The following is a 20,211-nucleotide window of genomic DNA, read 5'->3' on the forward strand; positions in this document are numbered from 1 at the left end:
ACCGGTTGAACAGGCGGGATTTCGAAAAGGGTTTGGTACTAACGATCACTTACAAACCATCAGAACACTGGTAGAAAAAACCACAGAATATAATGTACCCTTACATATGGCATTTATTGACTTTCACAAGGCTTTCGATAGTATTGAAACTTGGTCCTTTTTGTCAGCCCTCAGGGATGCTCGAATAGACTCACGGTACACTACACTCATTAAAAACATTTATGAACAGGCCACATTCCACATCAAAATCAATGAAGACCAAAAAACCGAAAAAATACGCCTTGGTAAAGGTATTAGACAAGGTGATACTATTTCACCAAAACTTTTTACCTTAGCATTGGAAAATGTATTCAAACAGCTCGAATGGGAGGAAAAAGGTCTAAACATTGATGGTGTACGTTTGAGTCATTTGAGGTTTGCGGACGACATAGTCTTATTCAGTACAGATATCAAGGAACTGGAGCAAATGATGAAGGAACTAAACCAGCAGTCAAATAAAATAGGTCTCAAAATTAATCTTCAGAAAACAAAAATAATGAGTAATGTACAAACTAATCTTGTTATTGACAACGTCAGTCTTGAAAATGTAGACCACTATATATATCTTGGATATACCATCAAAATCGGCAAAGAAAATCAAATAGCCGAAATAAAAAGACGCATACAATTGTCTTGGGTAGCTTTCGGCAAGTTAAGCTTTATCTTGAAGAATAGAGATATACCAATGTGTCTAAAACGTAGAGTTTATGACAAATGTATCTTGCCTGTAACTACATATGGACTGGAGACCATGGCCTTTACAAAGAAAACCTTAGAGCAGCTCAGTACAACTCAAAGAGCGATGGAGAGGGCCATGCTAGGGATTAGTTTGAGAGACAAAATTCGAAATATCGACATTCGTGAAATAACAAAGATTACTGATGTCGCAGAACGTATAGAAGTGGCAATGGGTCGGACATGTTTCCCGAGATAATCCCGAAAAATGGACACAGAGACTAACAAACTGGAGACCAAGAGAGAAAAGGCGAGGAGTAGGCAGACCGCAGAAGAGGTGGGCAGATGATATCAAACAAGTCGCGGGCAAACAGTGGATGAGAATTGCCAAGAGTAGAAATCGATGGAAGCAAATGGAAGAGGCCTATGTCCAGCAGTGGACGAACACAGGCTGAAGAAGAAGAAGCCATACGCTAAATAAATAAATAGCAGAAGATTATAACGTCCTTTAAACAGGTGAAAAAGTGTAAATATGGACACCATTTTGTTTCAGTTTTGAATGAGAATTTGTATCACCCTGACACAATGGACCCGCCATAGGAGGTCTAAGTGTCTGAAGAGCTCATAAGTGGGCCCTGCCCCGATGTACCTTACCATACCATACCAGGACCCTGACAACTTCAAATAATAATATATTAGCACTTCCAGCCAAGCAGGCTCATGGTTTGGTTTACAAACTTCTTCCTGTTTGTTCTTCGCGTTTTATTTCCAATTGCTTGCATTGAGATACCTCAGGTCGTCATTAACTTCAGACTCCATCTGATCCTAGGTCTTCCATTTTTCTTTTTACCACCTATTGTACCACTTAACAAGATATTTGGCATTCTATGTTGGGTCATTCTTTGGAGATGTCCTAACCATATGTCTTCATGCTTACTCTTATTACAGCAAATATATTAGGCTCCTTATATAATTCTTCTAACTCTTTGTTTGTTCTTCCTGTCCACTGGTTGTTTATCATCGCTTTTTTATCTTCGCTTTTTTTCTAATTGCTTACATTGGGATATTTCAAGTTGTCATTAACTTCATGACTCCATCTGGTCCTAGGCCTTCATTGTCTTTTTACGACCTATTGTAGCACGTAACAAGATTTTTGGTGTTCTCACTTCGGTGATTCTTTAGAAAGGTCCTAACCAGGCCTTTTGCTCTTACTATTGCAATATATTAGGGTCCTTATATAATTCTTCTCTTTGTTTGTTCTTCGTGTCTACTGGTATTTTATCATTTTTCAACCAAATATCCTTCGAAGTATTTTTTTCCCATACTAACCTGCGTAACATTGATCGCTCAGTTTTTGTTCATAGTTCAGATTTCTGAGGCATACAGACTATTGGTCGTATTACAGTTTTATACGTATTTAGCTTCTTTGGATATATTTTTACTTTGGAATATTCTATTGAGTACCTACATGCAAAGATTTCCTGACATTAGTCGTTCTGTGTATTTCGTTGCATATACTTGGTTTACTCGAAAATATAGTCCATAAATATTCAAATTTATACATTTTTCCTTCACCCGTTGTTATCACATGGTTCCTGTTCACATTCTTTGTCTATTCCATATACTTAGTTTTTGTTTCATTTATATAGAATCCTGTCTCGACTACTTTTTCTAGTTGCTCCACTACCTTTTTTAATTCTTTCTTGCTTCTGGACAGAATTACTACATCATCTGCGAATGCCAAACATTGTATTTAATGATATATATCACCAGATATGTTAATATTAGCCTACCATATCTACATTAAATATAACAATGATGACAACGGATCTCCTTGTAGTACTCCTTCTCTTACTTCAAGTTTTATGTTAGTTTATTATCTACCTTCACTTTCTGTTTTCGTAGGTGTTAGTTTTATCGTTCTTCTTTTTGGTTAAACCTATAGATTTTCTCATGCTATATACATTTCTTTTCTTTTTCTTCTTCTTCTTCCTACTTTATAAATAAGCTCATTGCCTGTTTTACTTCGGTTTTTAGCCTCAATTGACATTGTCTGACCATCTTTTCCTCGGTCTTCCCAATGATCTTCTTCCATTTGGCGATTTGTCTCTTGCTATTGTACTATTCTATTTTCTGTCATTCTTTCTATGTGTTGATTCCATTCTATTTTCTTCTTTTGGTCCACATGTTTATTTCTTCTATACCACATCTCGCCCCTATTTCCTCACTTCTTACTCTGTCTCCTAGAGTTTGGTTTGTTATTTTTCCGCCTACCTCTACCGAAAGTATACTTTTCTGGACCTGATTGCAGGGAGCAAAGTTGTACTTTTCTAAAAAGTTGCACTTTTTTTAAAGTGACGTCATGGTATTTCATTCATGAAATATAACTTGTTGACGCCCTGGGCCTAGATTCCGTGCACTGTAGATATCTACATGTCGCTTTCTATCGATATTTGAATATCAAAATATATGAATTTTTAGCTTTAATTGAATTATTTTCTAGTTTTGCTCTAGTTTATCAATTAGAGTATAACCTAGCAAAACTAGAAAATAATTCAATTAAAGCTAAAAATTCAAATATTTTGATATTCAAATATCGATAGAAAGCGACATGTAGAAATATCTACAGTGCACGGAATCTATGCCCTGTACCATATCTATTTTCTATTACGTAAGTATCTATACATTTTAACGTTTATTTATAAAACACCCTGTATTTTGCAGACCGGTAAAAAACAGTAAATTGTTATTTTGATTTAACAATGTTTACATTAATAATTTGACTTATATTTGACAGTTGACAGTTATATTGAACCTACTTGTTAGTTTTAGTTCTAATAAATTTTGTTGGTTAGTTACATAAATAAATTAAGTAAAAATAAAAAAATGACTTGTTATTTGAGGAAGGTGGAAAAACCATATGTATAACATGGGAGTAAAGTGCCTTTTCCTCCCTTGATTCAAGTAAACTTCATTCTCGGGAGGAAAAGTAGCACTTTCCTCCCTTGTTATACAAATAGCTATTTCGTAAGACTTTCATTCTTTTCTTTTTATTCGATCAAAAACTTGCTTAAAATCTATGAAGAGTGCAATTCACGGTTTATTATATTCATGACTCTCATCTTGTATTTCCCTTAAAGTAAAGATGTTGTCTTTACTACTTTTCCCTTTTTTTAAAGCTACAATGGTATTCTCCTATGTTATTGTTAGGACTTATTGCTAACTTGTTTTTGATGTGGATTGCTAATATCTTATGCACTACATTTAATAGTGTCACACCACTATAATTCTGACATTCCGCTTTATCTCCTTTTTTATAAAGAGGACATGGTATTTACTGCTTGCTTCCATTCCATTGAAGTTTGTAACCTGACTAGTTTGTTTTACTTACATTTATCTCTGTTTTTGTTTCATTTATAGATATTATCACTTCAAATACAATATTACAAAAAAAGGAAATGATTTGTGTTATAAAAACTGTGCTATCAATGATTTTTAAATGGAGTATAGTACTATCATTAATATTTACCTTCGAATGAGAATGTATATAAGCTAATCCTTCCAGTCCTTCAGTGGAAGACGGTCTAGAGATAGGGCTGTAAACTTGCTGTCTAGGCACTGGATCGGGTTCTTTGGGGGTGGGTGGTAAAGTAGATAATGGAGGCATCTCTGCATTAGGCACTTTAACATTGACTCTTTCTGGACGGGGTGGCAAATTGGCGTTGACCACAGACCTTGAGGACAACGTTGCTGTACCCTGGATATCACTCATGTCTACTGCGGCATTTATAATGGATTGGTTAGATATTTCAAGGGTTCGTTCGATTTCACCAGACATAAGGTCCCCTGAAAAATATTGAATACATTACTAAGATACCTTTAACAATACATTTTTTATGAGAAATCAGTGCATTAAAGATATTTTCCTGAAAAATTTTAGCTTATAATTAATATCTAGGGAAGACTAACATATTATTATTTTGTATACAAAAAATCTTTGGAAATGTAAGAGGTATTTTTGATAAAAATAATGAATAAATAAACATTACATTCAAGTTATTGAAGAAGGTCAGCGTTTTTTCTGTATTAGATGAATATATACAGAGAAGATCTAAATTATGGAATAAATTCATTTTCTCTAAAAATCGACGACTTTGGAGAAAAATCCTGAAACAGGTCGATTTTTATTTTTAAATTACAATTGTTTGGCATATATTTCATACTAGTGACGTCATCCATCTGAGTGTGACGACGTAATCAATGATTTTTTTAAATGGGAATAGGGGTCGTGTGGCACCTCCTTTGTAAGGGTGTTCAATTCTTTATTCAGTAATATAAACGATATCATTATTTATACAGGGTGACCAAAAAAATAATTTTTGAATTAAATCGACGCAAAAAGAAGAATGTATGTAATTTATTTAACTCAAAATACATTGTACGGCATGTCAGTAAATAGAAAAAATGTTTATTTCACAAATAAACATTTATCTTCGCTTAAATTAAATCACAAACAGCCTCCCACCTACCTCTTGGCGGTTTGAACATTTAATTTAAACGAAAAACAATGTTTATTTGCTAAATAAACATTTTTTTCTATTTTCTGACGGCGGTAGAATGTATTTTGAATTAAATAAATTGCATAAATTCTTCTTTTTTGGTCAATTAATTTAATTCAAAAATTATTATTTTGGCCATCCTGTATAAATAATGATATTAATGTTTATATTACTGTATAATAGAGAATTGAATACCCTTTCAAATGAGGTGCCACACGACCCCTATTCCCATTAAAAAAAAATCATCGATTACGTCAGCACGCTCAGATGGATGACGTCACTAGTATGAAATATGTCCCAAAAAATTGTAATTTGAAAATAAAAATCGACCTGTTTCGCGATTTTTCTCTCAAGTCGTCCATTGTAGAGAAAATGAATTTATTCCATAATTTAGATTCTCTCTGTATATATCAATGTAGTGATTATCAATTGATCACTTTAATGAGTTTTCAGAGGGGTTGATTTTAAGATGTTAAGTATAGAAAAAAACATTTACTTACCAATTGTTCTTGTAGCAACCATTCCATCTGCAGTATTATAGGGGATTTGTTGGTGAGCCAATTTCTCCTGGGAAAGATGTCTTCTAAGGGCTAGCTTGGCAGGTGATACTTGGGTATAATCTGGCTGTTCAGCAGGTAAACTTCGATCAGAAAGCGCATGTCTTTCAGGATTCGAATGCCTCTCTGCATTGAGGGGCCTTTCTGAATTCAAGTGCCTCTCAGCACTTATTTGTCTTTCCTGATTTATATGTCTATCAGCAGTAATGTGCCTCTCAGAGGTGTACTGCCGTTCATGGTTAAATTGTCTTTCTGGAATTAACTGCCTTTCTGACGTTAAATGCCTTTCATGCTGTAAATGGCGTTCTTGAGTTAAGTGCCTTTCCTGAGACATATGCTTGTCGATGGCCATTGGTCTTTCATGAGCTTGATTGTATTGCAAGACAGGTGTTTGAGCTTGTTTAGTTCTATTTTGAACATCTTCATTAAGAACTGAAGTAATGATGCTTTTCAGGCGATCTTCAAAATTTGCTATACGAAGTGCTCCTTGGACTTTGCAAGGATGATTGGTTGGATGATTATTTTGAACAGTGGGCATATTAGCCATAGGATAATTGTGAGTAGTTTTTTGTCGCTTTGTTGTCATAGCAAATGGAGCAGGCATATTACGTATTAAAGATTTTGGGTAATTGTTATTAGGTGGTAAATGTTTAGTGGGATTATTATGAATTATTTGTGGCACTTTGTTATTTATTGCAGACATTTTACTAGCTTCAATTTTTCTTCCCGTTTCCAATATCTTTTGAGCCAATATTTCTGGATTTTGCTCCTCAATTTTTGCTATATCTGGAACATCAGGCCAATCTTGTGAACGAGCTCTATACTCTCGAGATTTTCTAGAAACTTTAGCAGGTTGTTGTTGTCTAGCCGCTAGTGCTTGAGCTTGTTTTCTTTCTTCATTTTTCTGAAGACTAAGAATATCTCCCTCCAACTTTGATACCTCATTCTGAAGTTTCTTCCTTTGGGCTAAAGTTGATGATATTTCTCTTAAGATGTAATTTTGACTAGCTTTGGGAGATAGACCAGACGCTACTGCACCTGCATACTTTTCACAAATCTCTGCTTGTCTCTGCATTACAAAGTTGTCTCGTTCGCCCTCCAAACTAGTTACTTCCGCCTGTAACTTGCTAGCTGTTGCTTGTAGTTCTTTGTGACGACAAACTATTTCTTTAGCCTTTGCAAGAAGATCAACAGGAGACGTAGCATCAATTTCCAATTCACTCATTCTAGCTTTTAACAGAGCAACACTATCATCGATTAGAAGAGTAATTTGTTTTTCCAATTGTGCTGCACGATTCTTCAATTTTCTATTTCTCTCGTTCTCCTCTCCAATTTGTACCTCAATAAGATTTTTATAATTTGGATTTTTCAGTTGATTTAACATCTGCATGTACTGACCTTTGAACATATCAAGAAGTACTTGTAAACCATAGGGTGTTTCAGCTGGTTGTTCTGGTATGTCGAGCTCATTATGAACTATTGAATCAGAACTTAACGTAGTCAACTGCTGGTCAACACAACCTGGTGCAGGAGGTAACTTCTTACCTGATGCTTGGGGTGATGTGCTTAGCAATGTTTCGTTATGTAACAGATCCAAACCGTTAATTTTGATTTGTTTCTTAGCTCTTGTTTTCTTCATTCTGCCTCGTCTGGCTTTGGGTTTGGAAGCAGCTTGTTTTTCTTGTTGTTGAGCTTGAGCTTTGGTATTCCTATTTACTTTATGCCTTAATTTCTTTGGCTGACGTTTGTTCTATAAATCATAAAACAACGTAAAATTAATATCTCCTATTTCCAAAAAAAGTTTAAAATAATTTTAAAATGTAGAAAAAAGCTATACAAAGGCCAAAGATTTTAAAACATTTTACTGGGAGAGATAGGAACAAGCAAATAGGTTGTTAGAAATGCAAAGGTTAGTACTGTTGAGCTTCGGAAGACCAAGGAATAATTACTGGTGATTTCACTGGACATTGCTCACCAGATATTATCTCTCTAAAATGGACAAAGTGGACAAAGAACACACAGATTCTGAGAAAATGTAGAAGGAACAACAGAATATATTGTTTGCAACTGCAGGCAATAGTTCACCAACCTGTCAACTTAAGTACCTGGAACAAATCTATTGGAGCCTACTAAAATAATAAATACCTCTTCTAAACAGCTTTCTTAAAAGCCTGGATCTGGATGTTGGACGGAGGATATAGTGCTGTTAGAAGTTTATGGAAAGAGAGGTAGTGGAAAAATCGAGGACAAGATATGACTGTGTGGCAGAACTTGAAAGAGAAAGGTTTAGGTGAAGAAGACATGATGGACAGAAATGAGAAATGAGTGGCGAAGAAGAGTAAGGAATAGTGACCAATGAAAAGAGAAAAGCTTAGGAAGAAGAGAAAGAAGAAGAAGAAAATACTTGAAGATCTATGGAGACTAAAAAATGGGCCATTTTTGATGACTCGTATCTACTAAACCTGTTGTCCGATTTAAGTAATTTCTTTAGTAACTTATAGCGTTATTCTTTGAGAATATCGCTGTAATAATATTGTTGCTAAACAGGTAAATTTTTATTGTATACCGGGTGTACGAATCAAACTGTGTTTTTTCTCAAAGTTTGCAACACCCTGTGGAATATTCTAGCACTTATAAAATACTGAAATTAAAACCCAACTATAGCCTCAGGTTTTCTTAACATTTTATTTTTTGATTTATTAGCTTATGTTGGATAATACAAAAGTTAGGTACTTTAACAACTAGCCATGTTCTTCATAAGTACAGGGTGTTTCTAAATAAGTGCGACAAAAAGTTAAGGGGTAATTCTGCATTAAAAATAATGACAGTTTGTTCTATAATCGTCTTTCTACAAATGCTTCGTTTCTTAGATACGGGATGTTAAATTTTTTCTTACAAACTGACGATTTATTTATTGCTTTAAAACCGGTTGAGATATGCAAATGAAATTTGGTGGTTTTTAAGACGTAGTTATTGCACATTTTTTGACATACAATTAAGAATTTTATATTCACCATTGGCGTGCATACTGGTAATATGATTGGTCATATTACCCGTATGCGCGCCAATGGTGAATATAAAATTCTTAATTGCATGTCAAAATATGCGCAATAACTTGCTCTTAAAACTTACCAAATTTCATTTGCATATCTCAACCGGTTTTAGGGCAATAACTAAATCGTCAGTTTGTAAGAAAAAATTCAACCACACGTATCTCGGAAACGAAGCATTTGCGGACATATGATTATAGAGCAAAATGTCATTATTTTTTAATGCAGAATTACCTCTTAAGGTTTGTCGCACTTGTTTAGAAACACCCTGTACTGATGAAGAACAAGGCTAGTTGTTAAAGTACCTAATTTTTGTACTATCCAACATAAGCAAATGAATCAAAAAACAAAATGTTACGAAAATCTGAAGCTTTAGTTGGGTTTTAATTTCAGTATTTTATAAATGCTAGAATATTCCAGAGTGTTTTTTGAGCAAACTTTGAGAAAAAAACACAGTTTGATTCGTACACCCGGTATACAATGAAAATTTACCTATTCAGCAACAATATTATTACAGCGATATTCTTAAAAAATAAAGCTATAAGCTATTACAAAAATTTCTTAAATCGACATACAAATCGGACAACAGGTTTAGGAGATACAAGTCATTTTTTTTGGGTGCCCGTTTTCTGTGACGCACAGTGTATTATATAAGATCTAAGTATTTCAATTGATAAATGATATACACATAAATTAAAGCTACAAAAGAAAATGAGCAATACAATACGAATTTGTAATTATAGTGGGTGCCAGCTCTAAGTGCATAATTATAGAGAGTGCAAGCTATGGAACAGAGAACGCTCAACATTAAGCTCAGTGATCGCAAATCCAATGAAGAGATGAGAAAACTATCAAAAGTAACAGATGTGATCCAGAAGATTGCCATGTTAAAATGGAACTGAGAAAGACGCATAGGAAGAATGGAATACAACCAGTGGATGAAGCGAATCATCGAATGGCGACCAAAGACAGTCACAAGAAGTACAAGCACACCTCATAACAAGATGGACCGATCAGAAGAACATCAAGAGAATGGCTAGTCACGAATTAATGCAAAAAACAGAAATGAATGGACACACCTAAGGGAGGCTTACATCGGACGATGGATGGAAAAGCTGTTGGTGATGATGAAGCTCTAAAGAAGTCTTACATAAAGTGACGATATATGACAGATAACTCATATTATAGATTTAGATAATATTTCTCCATAGTTATCACCAAGTAGTACTGAGTTGCAAATCAAAAACATAAGTTTAGAAGGGTTTACTGTAGAGACCGAAATCATTAGACCGAAAGCAGTAGACCGAACTCATTACACCGAAAAGCACTTTACCAAAACCTCACTAGACCAAACAGTAGGGTCAGTAGGAGACCGAAAAGCATTAGGTACATAATACAGGGTGCTCAAACAGGATTGTAATCTGAGCAAGGGAAAATGAACCTCCCTTCTCCACCCTTTATCCAGGCTTAAGCTGGATAAAGGGCGGTGAAGGGAGGACTGAAGGGAGGAGGATATCCAGGACTGCAGCACAAAGTATTGGCGAGTTTAGAGGTTGTTTTTTGCTTTGTGTTTTGTTTATTTTTTCCTTTTCTTTTTACTTGTCTCAGTAAAAGGAATAAGACAAATGTAATTACAACTAAATGTTAATTGAAGCGTATTACGTAAGTCAATACAAATATCTTGGTTGCTGGTTCAACAATCAACTTGATTATAAACAAGAAGTAGGAGCGAGAATAGAGGTAACCCGACAGGGGTTTATCAAAATGAAAAGCTTATTATGTAACAGTAGCATTAATATGAGTAGCGTTTTCTGCATTGCTATGTGTGGTCAATACTTTTGTATGGAACAGAGGCCTGGACACTCAACACAACACTGATGAACAAGTTAGAAGCCTTTGAACTCTGGCTTTATAGAAGAATCTTGAAAATACCTTGGACAACCCACACCACCAACGAAGATGTTCTGAGGAGAACAGGTACAGATAGGGAACTGCTAAAAATCATTAAAACCAGAAAAGTTAGCTACCTGGGACACATAATGAGAAACGAAAAGTACCGCCTCGCGCAACTGATCATCCAGGGTAAGATTGTAGGAAAACGTGGTCCCGGTAGGCGCCAGATTTCATGGCTTAGAAATATCAGAGACTGGACCGGCCTTGATTCAACATCTTTGTTTAGAGCCGCATTGGACAGAGACAGATTTGCCAGTGTAGTCGCTAACCTCCACTAAATGAGAAAGCACCACAAGAAGAGAATAGTTATTTGAAAGGTTATTAGAAACAGTTAAAATGGTGTTAATGTCCGACTGGTATATTATTGACCAATAATGACACGATTTCGAAGTCAGTTAAGTATGATATAATGCCCTTGGGCATTAAATTTAAATACCTAGTTAAATACATACTGTCAAGTTGACAAAAATATCAACCAAAGTAAAACTATGGTTACCACAATTCTACTGTTACTGGTAAATGTACTTATTTAAAAACTAATTAATTCAAGTCTTTTGCATATAAAGAATAATTTAGTCGGGCATTAAACGTTGAAGGCACCACGGGTATTATAATAATAACGCTTTCGGTCAACGTATATCCCTCGGGCCGAATGCCCTCGGTAAATACACCATTGACCTTATGAGTTATTATCCTTAATACCCTTGGTAGTTACCTTAATAACTATAACGTCACTCTACCCTTAATTTATTTTTACCTTCACTAATTTGTTTAACGGATGAAAATTATTTCATATCAGACTGTACAGAGTAACAAATTACACAGTCTATATATAAAATAATACAAAAAAATACAATAAACAAAAAGACAGATATACAAAATCTTAGCATAATTTGCTGTAATTTTTTAAATTTATGTACCATTTCGGTCTAATGCTGTTCGGTCTAGTTAGGTTTCGATAAAGTGCTTTTCGGTTTAATGAGTTCGGTCTACTGCTTTCGGTCTAATGATTTCGGTCTAATTGTCGTGTACCGTTTAGAATTTAGAAGATCACAATTTCCAATTTATTGTTCTCCAAATGCATATTAGTTAGTTAACAGCTATACATAAAAAGCATCAATAATCAATAAGCTAATAAAATATAAAAAAATACATATCCAGGAAAGTAAATATAACAAAATAAAAATAAATACAACCAATAAAAACATGGATGGGAAAGAATTAAACATGTGGAAATATGGGGTGGAAAAAAGTTTCTCCCGTTTCAATAAACCGGCAATAAGTAGGGGAAAAGATTACAATGGCCGTTTTCTCTAGAACATAAACACACTTGTGAGTTTTTATAGTACGTACTGTAAAGTATTGTTTTTTACCTTTGCTGGTTGGGCTTCCTCTTCAGATGCACTGCTTTTGCCTTTCACAGAACAATAATCAGACCAAGCCTTCCTCGTAGTCGGACCATAAGCACTATCATGATCTTCAAATTCAGAGTCTGATGAGGAATCCATTAGTTGCTTGGATAAATCTCTCTTAGCTCTGTCCCTTGCTCCTCGATTGCTGGTGGTGGAATTCGAATTTGAGTTGTCTTCCTCTGGATTCTTGAAATAAAAAAATAGATAATTAGGGCACGCCCTTACATGTATTTTTGCAAGACAATCAAACTTAACTATAGGCAAAAAAAAGTTACATACACATTATAAATACATTCAAAATCTTAAACTACTGAATACCCTTAAGATATTTTATTTAATACTACATAAAAACACTTTGAGAGTATTTATAATAGGCAGTAATCACATATTATTGATAATCAGTAACAAACTTCATACCTTGCCAACAACTATGGATAAATCGAAAGTCTAGTTTTTGCCTTACAGTGTTGCAAAAGTTGGACGTCAAGAAAACATTCTAGCACTGTGTATGTTTGAAAATATTTTGATAATAAATTTAATGTGTGACTTGATACTATGTAGTAAACATTCATTTTACAATATTCACAGCTGCATTTGACTTATTTTAAAATTAATTTGACAATGTTTTAGTATAATGTTGTACCTAATCTAATAATAACAATTCAATAAAAAAATCAAATACGTTTTCATAGCATAATTTTTGGAATATTCAGCAATAAAAATCAAATTGAATCAAGTCTAGATGTTAAAAATAATATTATTTCTTGTAACATTTCTTTACTTTTTAATGGATGGCTACAATTTTAATATTTACAATATTAGTGAATACGACCTTACTACTGATACTGTTTTTATTTTAGTTTTTGTATGTTATTTACAGTTTATAAACAATTACATTAAAATCTAACTCTAACAATTTATCCATAGTTAGATATCACATGTCGTGGGACAATACTCAAGAGATTACTATGAGCTCTGTGTTCAACAGCCATGACCGCACCTTAAAAACAAAAATAAGGCTCCTTAAATGTTACGTGTACTCAGTGCTTCTATACGGAGTAGAAACGTGGACATTGAAGGCAGAAACTCTATCGAAACTTCAGGCTTTTGAGCTATGGTTGTACAGAAGATATCCTGAAGATACCATGGACAGACAAAGTCACCAATGAAGAAGTACTGCGGAGGATGATCACAAACACAGATTTAGTCAACATCGTGAAGATACGAGCTACTCCAATGCATTTTACAAGGTAAAATTGAAGGAAAAAGGGCCTCAGGACAAAGAAGAATATCCTGGCTTGCTAACCTGCGAGCATGGTATAGAAAGATCTCAACACAACTATTCCGTATAGCAACCAACAACGTCGTCATAGCCAGAATGATCGCCAACGTTCGGAACGGACAGGCATCCTAAGAAGAAGGTATCACAATTGATGACAAAATTCATTAAGTGTTCCGATAAATCTGTAGATTTCACAACAATGTTAGGGAGTGTACCAATTGTTGACTCATAGACATAATAAGAGTATTCTTGTATGTCTATGCCTTGATTGCTTCAAATCGTTATAATCACAACCTGTCTTATCATAAAAAATGTCATTAAAGCCTTTAAAAATAATCAATAAAATTTTGTTTGGAAGAACGGCAACACTTATTACAGTCAAGAAATATTTAACACAACCAGCGAAAATGGCAGAACAGAGCAAAACTAAATTGGTCACTTTAGAGCAGTAGTTAAGAAATGTAATCAGAAAAGGTGACAGAAAATACAACACAGAAACGGCTTAATAGTCCAGGGTAATAAGGTTTTTCCCAAGACACTCGAGCAGCCAGGGTACTGAAGCGTTTTTTCGACAGGTAATACCTAAAGAGCAAATTGTAACTATTTCCTGCGTAGGATCTGGCAGCCATTTTTATTTATAAACAATTAAGTGTCAAAAAACGGCATTTTCCCCTTTTTTTTCAAATCAATGGAAAACAGTGAAACTTATGGTTTTTTTAGTACAAATATCTTTGAGATTATGGAAAAAACTTTAAAATGACGTATTACAAAGTTTGATATACTCATTTATTGTTAATATAATTGCGAGAAAAGTTCGGAATTGCAAAAAAAATTAATTTCGCAATATCTATTGTAAACATTAGTGTACAGCTTTGAAATTTTTGTCATATAAGGGTTCTTTGGTGCTTAATACGTGATATAAATTTCAAAGAGATACATTCAATTGTTTAAATTTTATTCAAATTGTTTATCCCAGAGAGCATTTTTTTGCAATAACATAAGTCAGAAAAAAATGACGTTAGAACCATTCCACAGGTGTCAAATGAAAGAGCATGAGCTATATTTTCAACTTGGTTTAAAAAAAACGAATAAAAAATGCATTTATTAGTAATAAATAATTATGCAAAAGTATCGTAAATCTTTCCTTATAAACTTTTTATTTTGTTATATAAGAAATTATATATATTTATTACAATTTTTTATCAATTATGATATAAATAACATTACTTGGTAGTTGTGCACTTAAAACAGGGTAAAAAAGTTAATTTTTTTGGAAAAAGTTATTCAAAAAGTTTATAAGGAAAGATTTACCATACTTTTGCAAAATATTTATTACTAATAAATGCATTTTTTATTCGCTTTTTTTAAAACAACTTGAAAATATAGCTCATGCTCTTCCATTTGACACCCGTGGAATGGTTCTAACGTCATTTTTTTCTTACTTATGTTATTGCAAAAAAATGCTCTCTGAGATAAACAATTCGAATAAAATTTAAACAATTGAACGAATCGCTTTGAAATTTTTATCACATATTAAGCACCAATGAACCCTCTTTTGACAAAAATTTCAAAGCTTTACACTAATTTTTACAACAGTTATTGCGAAAATATTTTTTTTTGCAATTCCGCCCTTTTTTTCGCAATTATATTAACAATAAATGAGTATATCAAACTTTGTAATATGTCATTTTAAAGCTTTTTCCATAATTTCAAAGATATTTGTACAAAAAAAATCATAAGTTACACTGTTTTCCATTGATTTGAAGGAAAAATGCAATTTTTTACAGTTAATTGTTTATAAATTAAAATGGCCGCCAGATTCTACGCAGGAAATAGTTACAATTTGTTCCTATAGGTATTACTTGTCGAAAAAACGGTTCAGTACCCTGGCTGCTGAAGTGTCACGAACAGGATATATTTTTGTCTTATTACCCTGGTCTATAAGTTACAGAACAAAATTAACGTCTGAAAATATGGATCGAAAGACAAAATAGAGGGCATCAAGAATATGATTGTGTAAGCTTAAAAAAAAAGTTCTGCACGTTCTTAATGTTTTTTACTTATGAAAAGGATGGGAATTATAGAAACACATACAAATAGAGCATTGCAGAACCAGCAGAAAGTTTAAACATACAAGAGCTGTAAAAAAAAGGAAGTGAAACAATTAAAACAATTGGAAAAAAGAAAGAGGACAAAATAAAATGTGAAATAGCAAGACGAAGAATAAAACAACTATGCAGAGCAAGAAAGCGTTAGGACATAGAAGAGAAATATCTCAAAACTCGAGAATAAAGGCCAAAAACCAAAGAGAATGAGATCAAATTATTTCTACATTCTTATAATTCAACGGAATTTTGATATTATTCTATCTTAGTTACACTAAGTAAGAGCTAGAAATAATAATAGAAGATTTACTTTACTAACCTTTAATTGGGGCTTCTTCAGTCTCTGGAAATACCTTTCCAACTTGGTGCGATCAATGAGGTGTAGATAATAGGAAACAGGTTTCCCCGTCCATGAGACTGATCCTCTTAGCGGCGACATTTCTGATACGTGCATAATGGTACCAATATCACTAAGGTTCCGGTCAGTAATTCTAAAATTCAATGGACAGAAACTTTTTGAAGAAACTATCTTTGCTCCGTCTTTCAAATCAGCAAATCTTTCCTTCAATTGGTGGTCAACTGCTGGCCCAAAAGCGAAGTTGTTAACGAACACAATAGTAGCTTGGTTAATTTTCTCTCTATGTTCTTCTGTTAGGAAGTCTCCTTTCAGAAGTTTGTATTCGCCGTACTTTTTTCCGTACCACTGCATCCAAGTGCGAAAATTTCTATTCATACTCTCTGCATACCGACTGGGTACTTCTGCACGTTCAATCCCGAGACATATTTTGCAAGGTGTAGCTGCTGCCATCTGAAGGACGACCTGTCCAACTCCGGAGCCGAGATCAATAAATACATCGTCAGAAGTTATTTCGATCTGATCTATCATCTGACATACTAGATCATAGGATGTTTCACCGTAGACTTCAGGCGAAAATGGTTCGTACTGGTTCAACTTGTCTGGATCCGTTACTGCGGTGTTGTATGTTTGCTGTAGGATATGTCTCAGAAGACCTCTGGATGGATAGTTGGATGTCCGATGAGCCGATAATGATGTTCCTTTCTCCTAGGAAAAAGGGCATACCTGTATTAAGTTTGCTAGGACATTTTTAAATGATACTTAGCTCAGAAGACATCTATGTGCAGTGACAGTTAAAATAACTGTATTAATAAATTGTAATACAACATACAGAACATAAAAAAGAATAGATTATCGATCTTAGTTTCTGTTTTGAAATGTGTTTATAGAGGTATTGAACTTTGAGTTGGCAACACTATTTTCAGTGACAGACATTTTGACACATGGAACAGATGCAAACTTTGCATGTTTATTTCGAAAAAGATCGTGTACCTACTTTATTATAGATACAATCGTCCATTACAGTATTTAATTAGATTAATGACGCAGTATGTTCACGCCATGTTTAACGTAGATTCTAACAGGAATCTAACCAGGTATCCTCCAGTGGGGTCAACAGCAAACCAAACAGAAAGCAGGGGTGGATATAGAATGGATTGGCTACCAGTTGATGAGTACTCAGTAGGTGGATAATAGAGAGAGGAAGATGCCAATCACCATCGGCAAAAGGACTCGAATCAATGGTTAGAGAAACAGTGTAGATGAAAGAAGAACAATGCCTTATTGGTGATGCAAAGAGATCACCAATAAGAGAAAAGAATGTATTTTCGTCAGAAGACAGGCTACGAGGGCAAGAGAAAGAGGTGAAGTAAATCAGCAGTGAGTCTAGTTGACTGGATATGGTAAGCAATGCGTGAAATAAGGAACTAAACAGAAGATCCGAACCCAGAAGAAGAGGTACTGGAGAGAACTGCGTGACAAATTGGATGACGACAGGGGAAGAAAATCGTACTGAACCAATCAAGCTGTACTCTCTGTATGAGATGCCACTGGCTTGAGGTTGCCCAAGAGCTGTTTCCACCCGGCCACTAGCATGGAGTGCAGTGAGACGCCAAAGCTGAAAGAGCTGTTAAACGAATAAGTTCATGGATCTTACAAAAGACATCTATGTTTCAATATTCTATACCTCTAAAAACACTCTGTATATAGTACCTACAATATGTGAGATGACCAAATCTTTCGACGATATCACCTAAACACACAAAACCAAAATTAAAGTCATAAAAGAGCAGTAATCGCGTTTATGGTCTACATGTAGTGGATAAGAAAAATGAAAACTTGTCCAAAGCCTTTAGATGTAGGTTTGCAGAAGAATATTAGTAGGAAATATTAGTATGGTGTCAACATAAATGGAGAGAAGCTCAGTCATTTGACATCTGCAGATGACATAATCCTTATAGCCGGTCGAATAGATAGATGATGCAATAATAATGTAAAAATTATATGCGGTTCCTTAGAGGTCGGACTAAAGATTAACATGAACAAGACGCAAATAATGACGAGTCTGGTGCTAAATCATAATATTGCTGTTGGTGGAAGGTATATTCAGCAGACTGCATCGTATAAGTACCTACTTAGGACATTGGGTAGGCTGGGCAGCGTTTAGTAAATTAAACTATGTATTTAAATCGGATCTACCCATATCCTTCAAAAAGAAAATCTTAGACCAGTATGTGTTACCTGGACTCACTTATGGAGCGGAAACATTAATACTCCCAAAAAAGGTAGTGAACAAGATTTGCGTGACTCAGAGCTATGGAGTGTCAGATGTTGGGTGTCTCTGAGATACCGAATTCCAAACAAAGAAACACGTCGTAGAACAAAAATAACAGACGCTACCGAACCGAAAAACTCGCATTGCTAAAATGGAATTGAACGGGATACCTCGCCAGATTATCAGACAACCGATGGATGTTATGGACTGGGCGATAGAAATGAAAGGAGAGACTATTTCGCAGATTTTTGCAAAGAACATAATCCATGTATAATGAATACCTTTGTCAAATTACCTAAACGGAGATTATATACGTGGAAATCTCCAGCAGATACCCCCCATAATATCGTAAGAAACCAAATTGACAACATAACCATCAGTGAGCGTTACAGAAATGCAGTAAAGTCGGTAAAAACCTATCCTGGCGCCGATGTGCCATCTGATCACAATCTATTGTTAGCCGAAATAAAATTAAAACTTAAACGGATAAAACAACAACGATCCTCTAACAACTGGATACCGATTTTATTAGAAACAAGAATCAGGGGATTGCAAACAATTTAGAGAGCAATTTTGAGAATAGCGAACAACAAGAATCCATTGAGGATCACTGGAACCAAATCAAAACGATTATAAGCAACTCAACTCCAAACTTCAAAGAGAAAAATCAAAAGAAGCAACAGTGGATGAACGATATGAGATTTTGAATTTGATGGAAAAAAGACGCAAATTTAAGAACCAAAACATCGAAATGTATAAACGCATTAATAAAGAGATAAGGACTAAAATACGAGCGGCAAAAGAAACATACTTTGAAAACAAATGTTTCGAAATTGAAGAGTTGCAGAGAAAACATGATTCATTTAATATGTATCAAAAAAATAAAAGAACTCACCGGTCAGAACAAAAAACATGCAAATAACATCGTTGATAGAGACGGAAAACTGATTATCACTTATTTGGATAAAATAGACAGATAGAAAGACTACATTGAGAAACTGTTTAATGATGAAAGGCCCGAGCTTGAAATTAACGAGGTAGTTACAGGACCTGCCATAACTATGGACGAAATTGAACAAGCAATAAGATTAGCAAAGACCAGAAAAGCGACGGGACCAGACGAAATACCGAGTGAAATAATAAAGCTCTTCGAAAGTTCAAGTAAAAGATTTCTCCTTCATCTTTTTAATAAAGTTTATCAAACTGGCTATATACCAAGGGATTGGCTGCTGTCGACTTTTGTGACGATACCTGAAAAAGCAAACGCGAAAAGATGTAGTGACTACCAAACCATTAGCTTGATGAGTCATGTTTTAAAGATATTTCTACGAATTTTGCACTCTAGGATGTACCAAAAAATAGAAGAACAGCTTGGTGATACACAGTTTGGATTCCGCAATAACCTTGGGACCAGAGAAGCACTGTTTAGTATTCAGGTTATGGTACAGAGATGCAGATATGTCTGACATCCGGTTTATATGTGTTTCATTGACTTTGAGAAGGCCTTTGATCGGGTTAAACATACTGAAATGATTGCTATTCTTCAGAAAGTGGGTATTGATGATAATGACCTACGCATTATCAAACATCTTTACTGGCATAACGTGCAAACATCAGGATTGGCTTGGAGACGTCTGAAGAACTTCAAATACGAAGAGGAGTAAGGCAAGGCTGCATTTTGTCCCCACTAATATTTAACATCTATTCTGAGTTTGTTTTCAATAAAGCAGTGGATAATGCTCAATGTGGTATCAAAATGAATGGCGTCAATATTAAAAATTTGAGATATGCGGATGACACGGTGTTAATTGCGAGCAATTATGAAGAACTTCAACATCTGATTAATAGGATTACCACAACGTGTGATGAATATGGACTCAAGCTAAACACCGCAAAGACCAAGGTGATGGTTGTCAGTAAGACGCCAATACAACCGGAAGTAGTAACAG

The 20,211-nt window shown here is 34.6% G+C and overlaps 1 protein-coding gene across 4 annotated transcripts in view; it reads right to left on the reverse strand.

Annotated features, from left to right (window-relative positions):
- The window catches only part of LOC114344922 (histone-lysine N-methyltransferase, H3 lysine-79 specific), a 209,872-nt gene that overhangs the window by 34,558 nt on the left and 155,103 nt on the right, over window positions 1-20,211 (reverse strand). For 3 of the 4 annotated variants that reach the window (XM_050641438.1, XM_050641440.1, XM_050641441.1), the window contains exons 4-7: window positions 15,952-16,695; window positions 12,207-12,431; window positions 5,774-7,580; window positions 4,244-4,560 (exon numbers count right to left, since the gene is read on the reverse strand). In XM_050641438.1, coding sequence (XP_050497395.1) covers window positions 4,244-4,560; window positions 5,774-7,580; window positions 12,207-12,431; window positions 15,952-16,695 — 3,093 coding nt within the window. The remainder of the gene's footprint in view (window positions 1-4,243; window positions 4,561-5,773; window positions 7,581-12,206; window positions 12,432-15,951; window positions 16,696-20,211) is intronic. The other variant, XM_050641439.1, reaches the window with a different exon arrangement.

This window comes from Diabrotica virgifera, chromosome 10 (assembly GCF_917563875.1).
Source record: "Diabrotica virgifera virgifera chromosome 10, PGI_DIABVI_V3a".
In the NCBI taxonomy this organism is placed as follows: Eukaryota; Metazoa; Arthropoda; class Insecta; order Coleoptera; family Chrysomelidae; genus Diabrotica; species Diabrotica virgifera.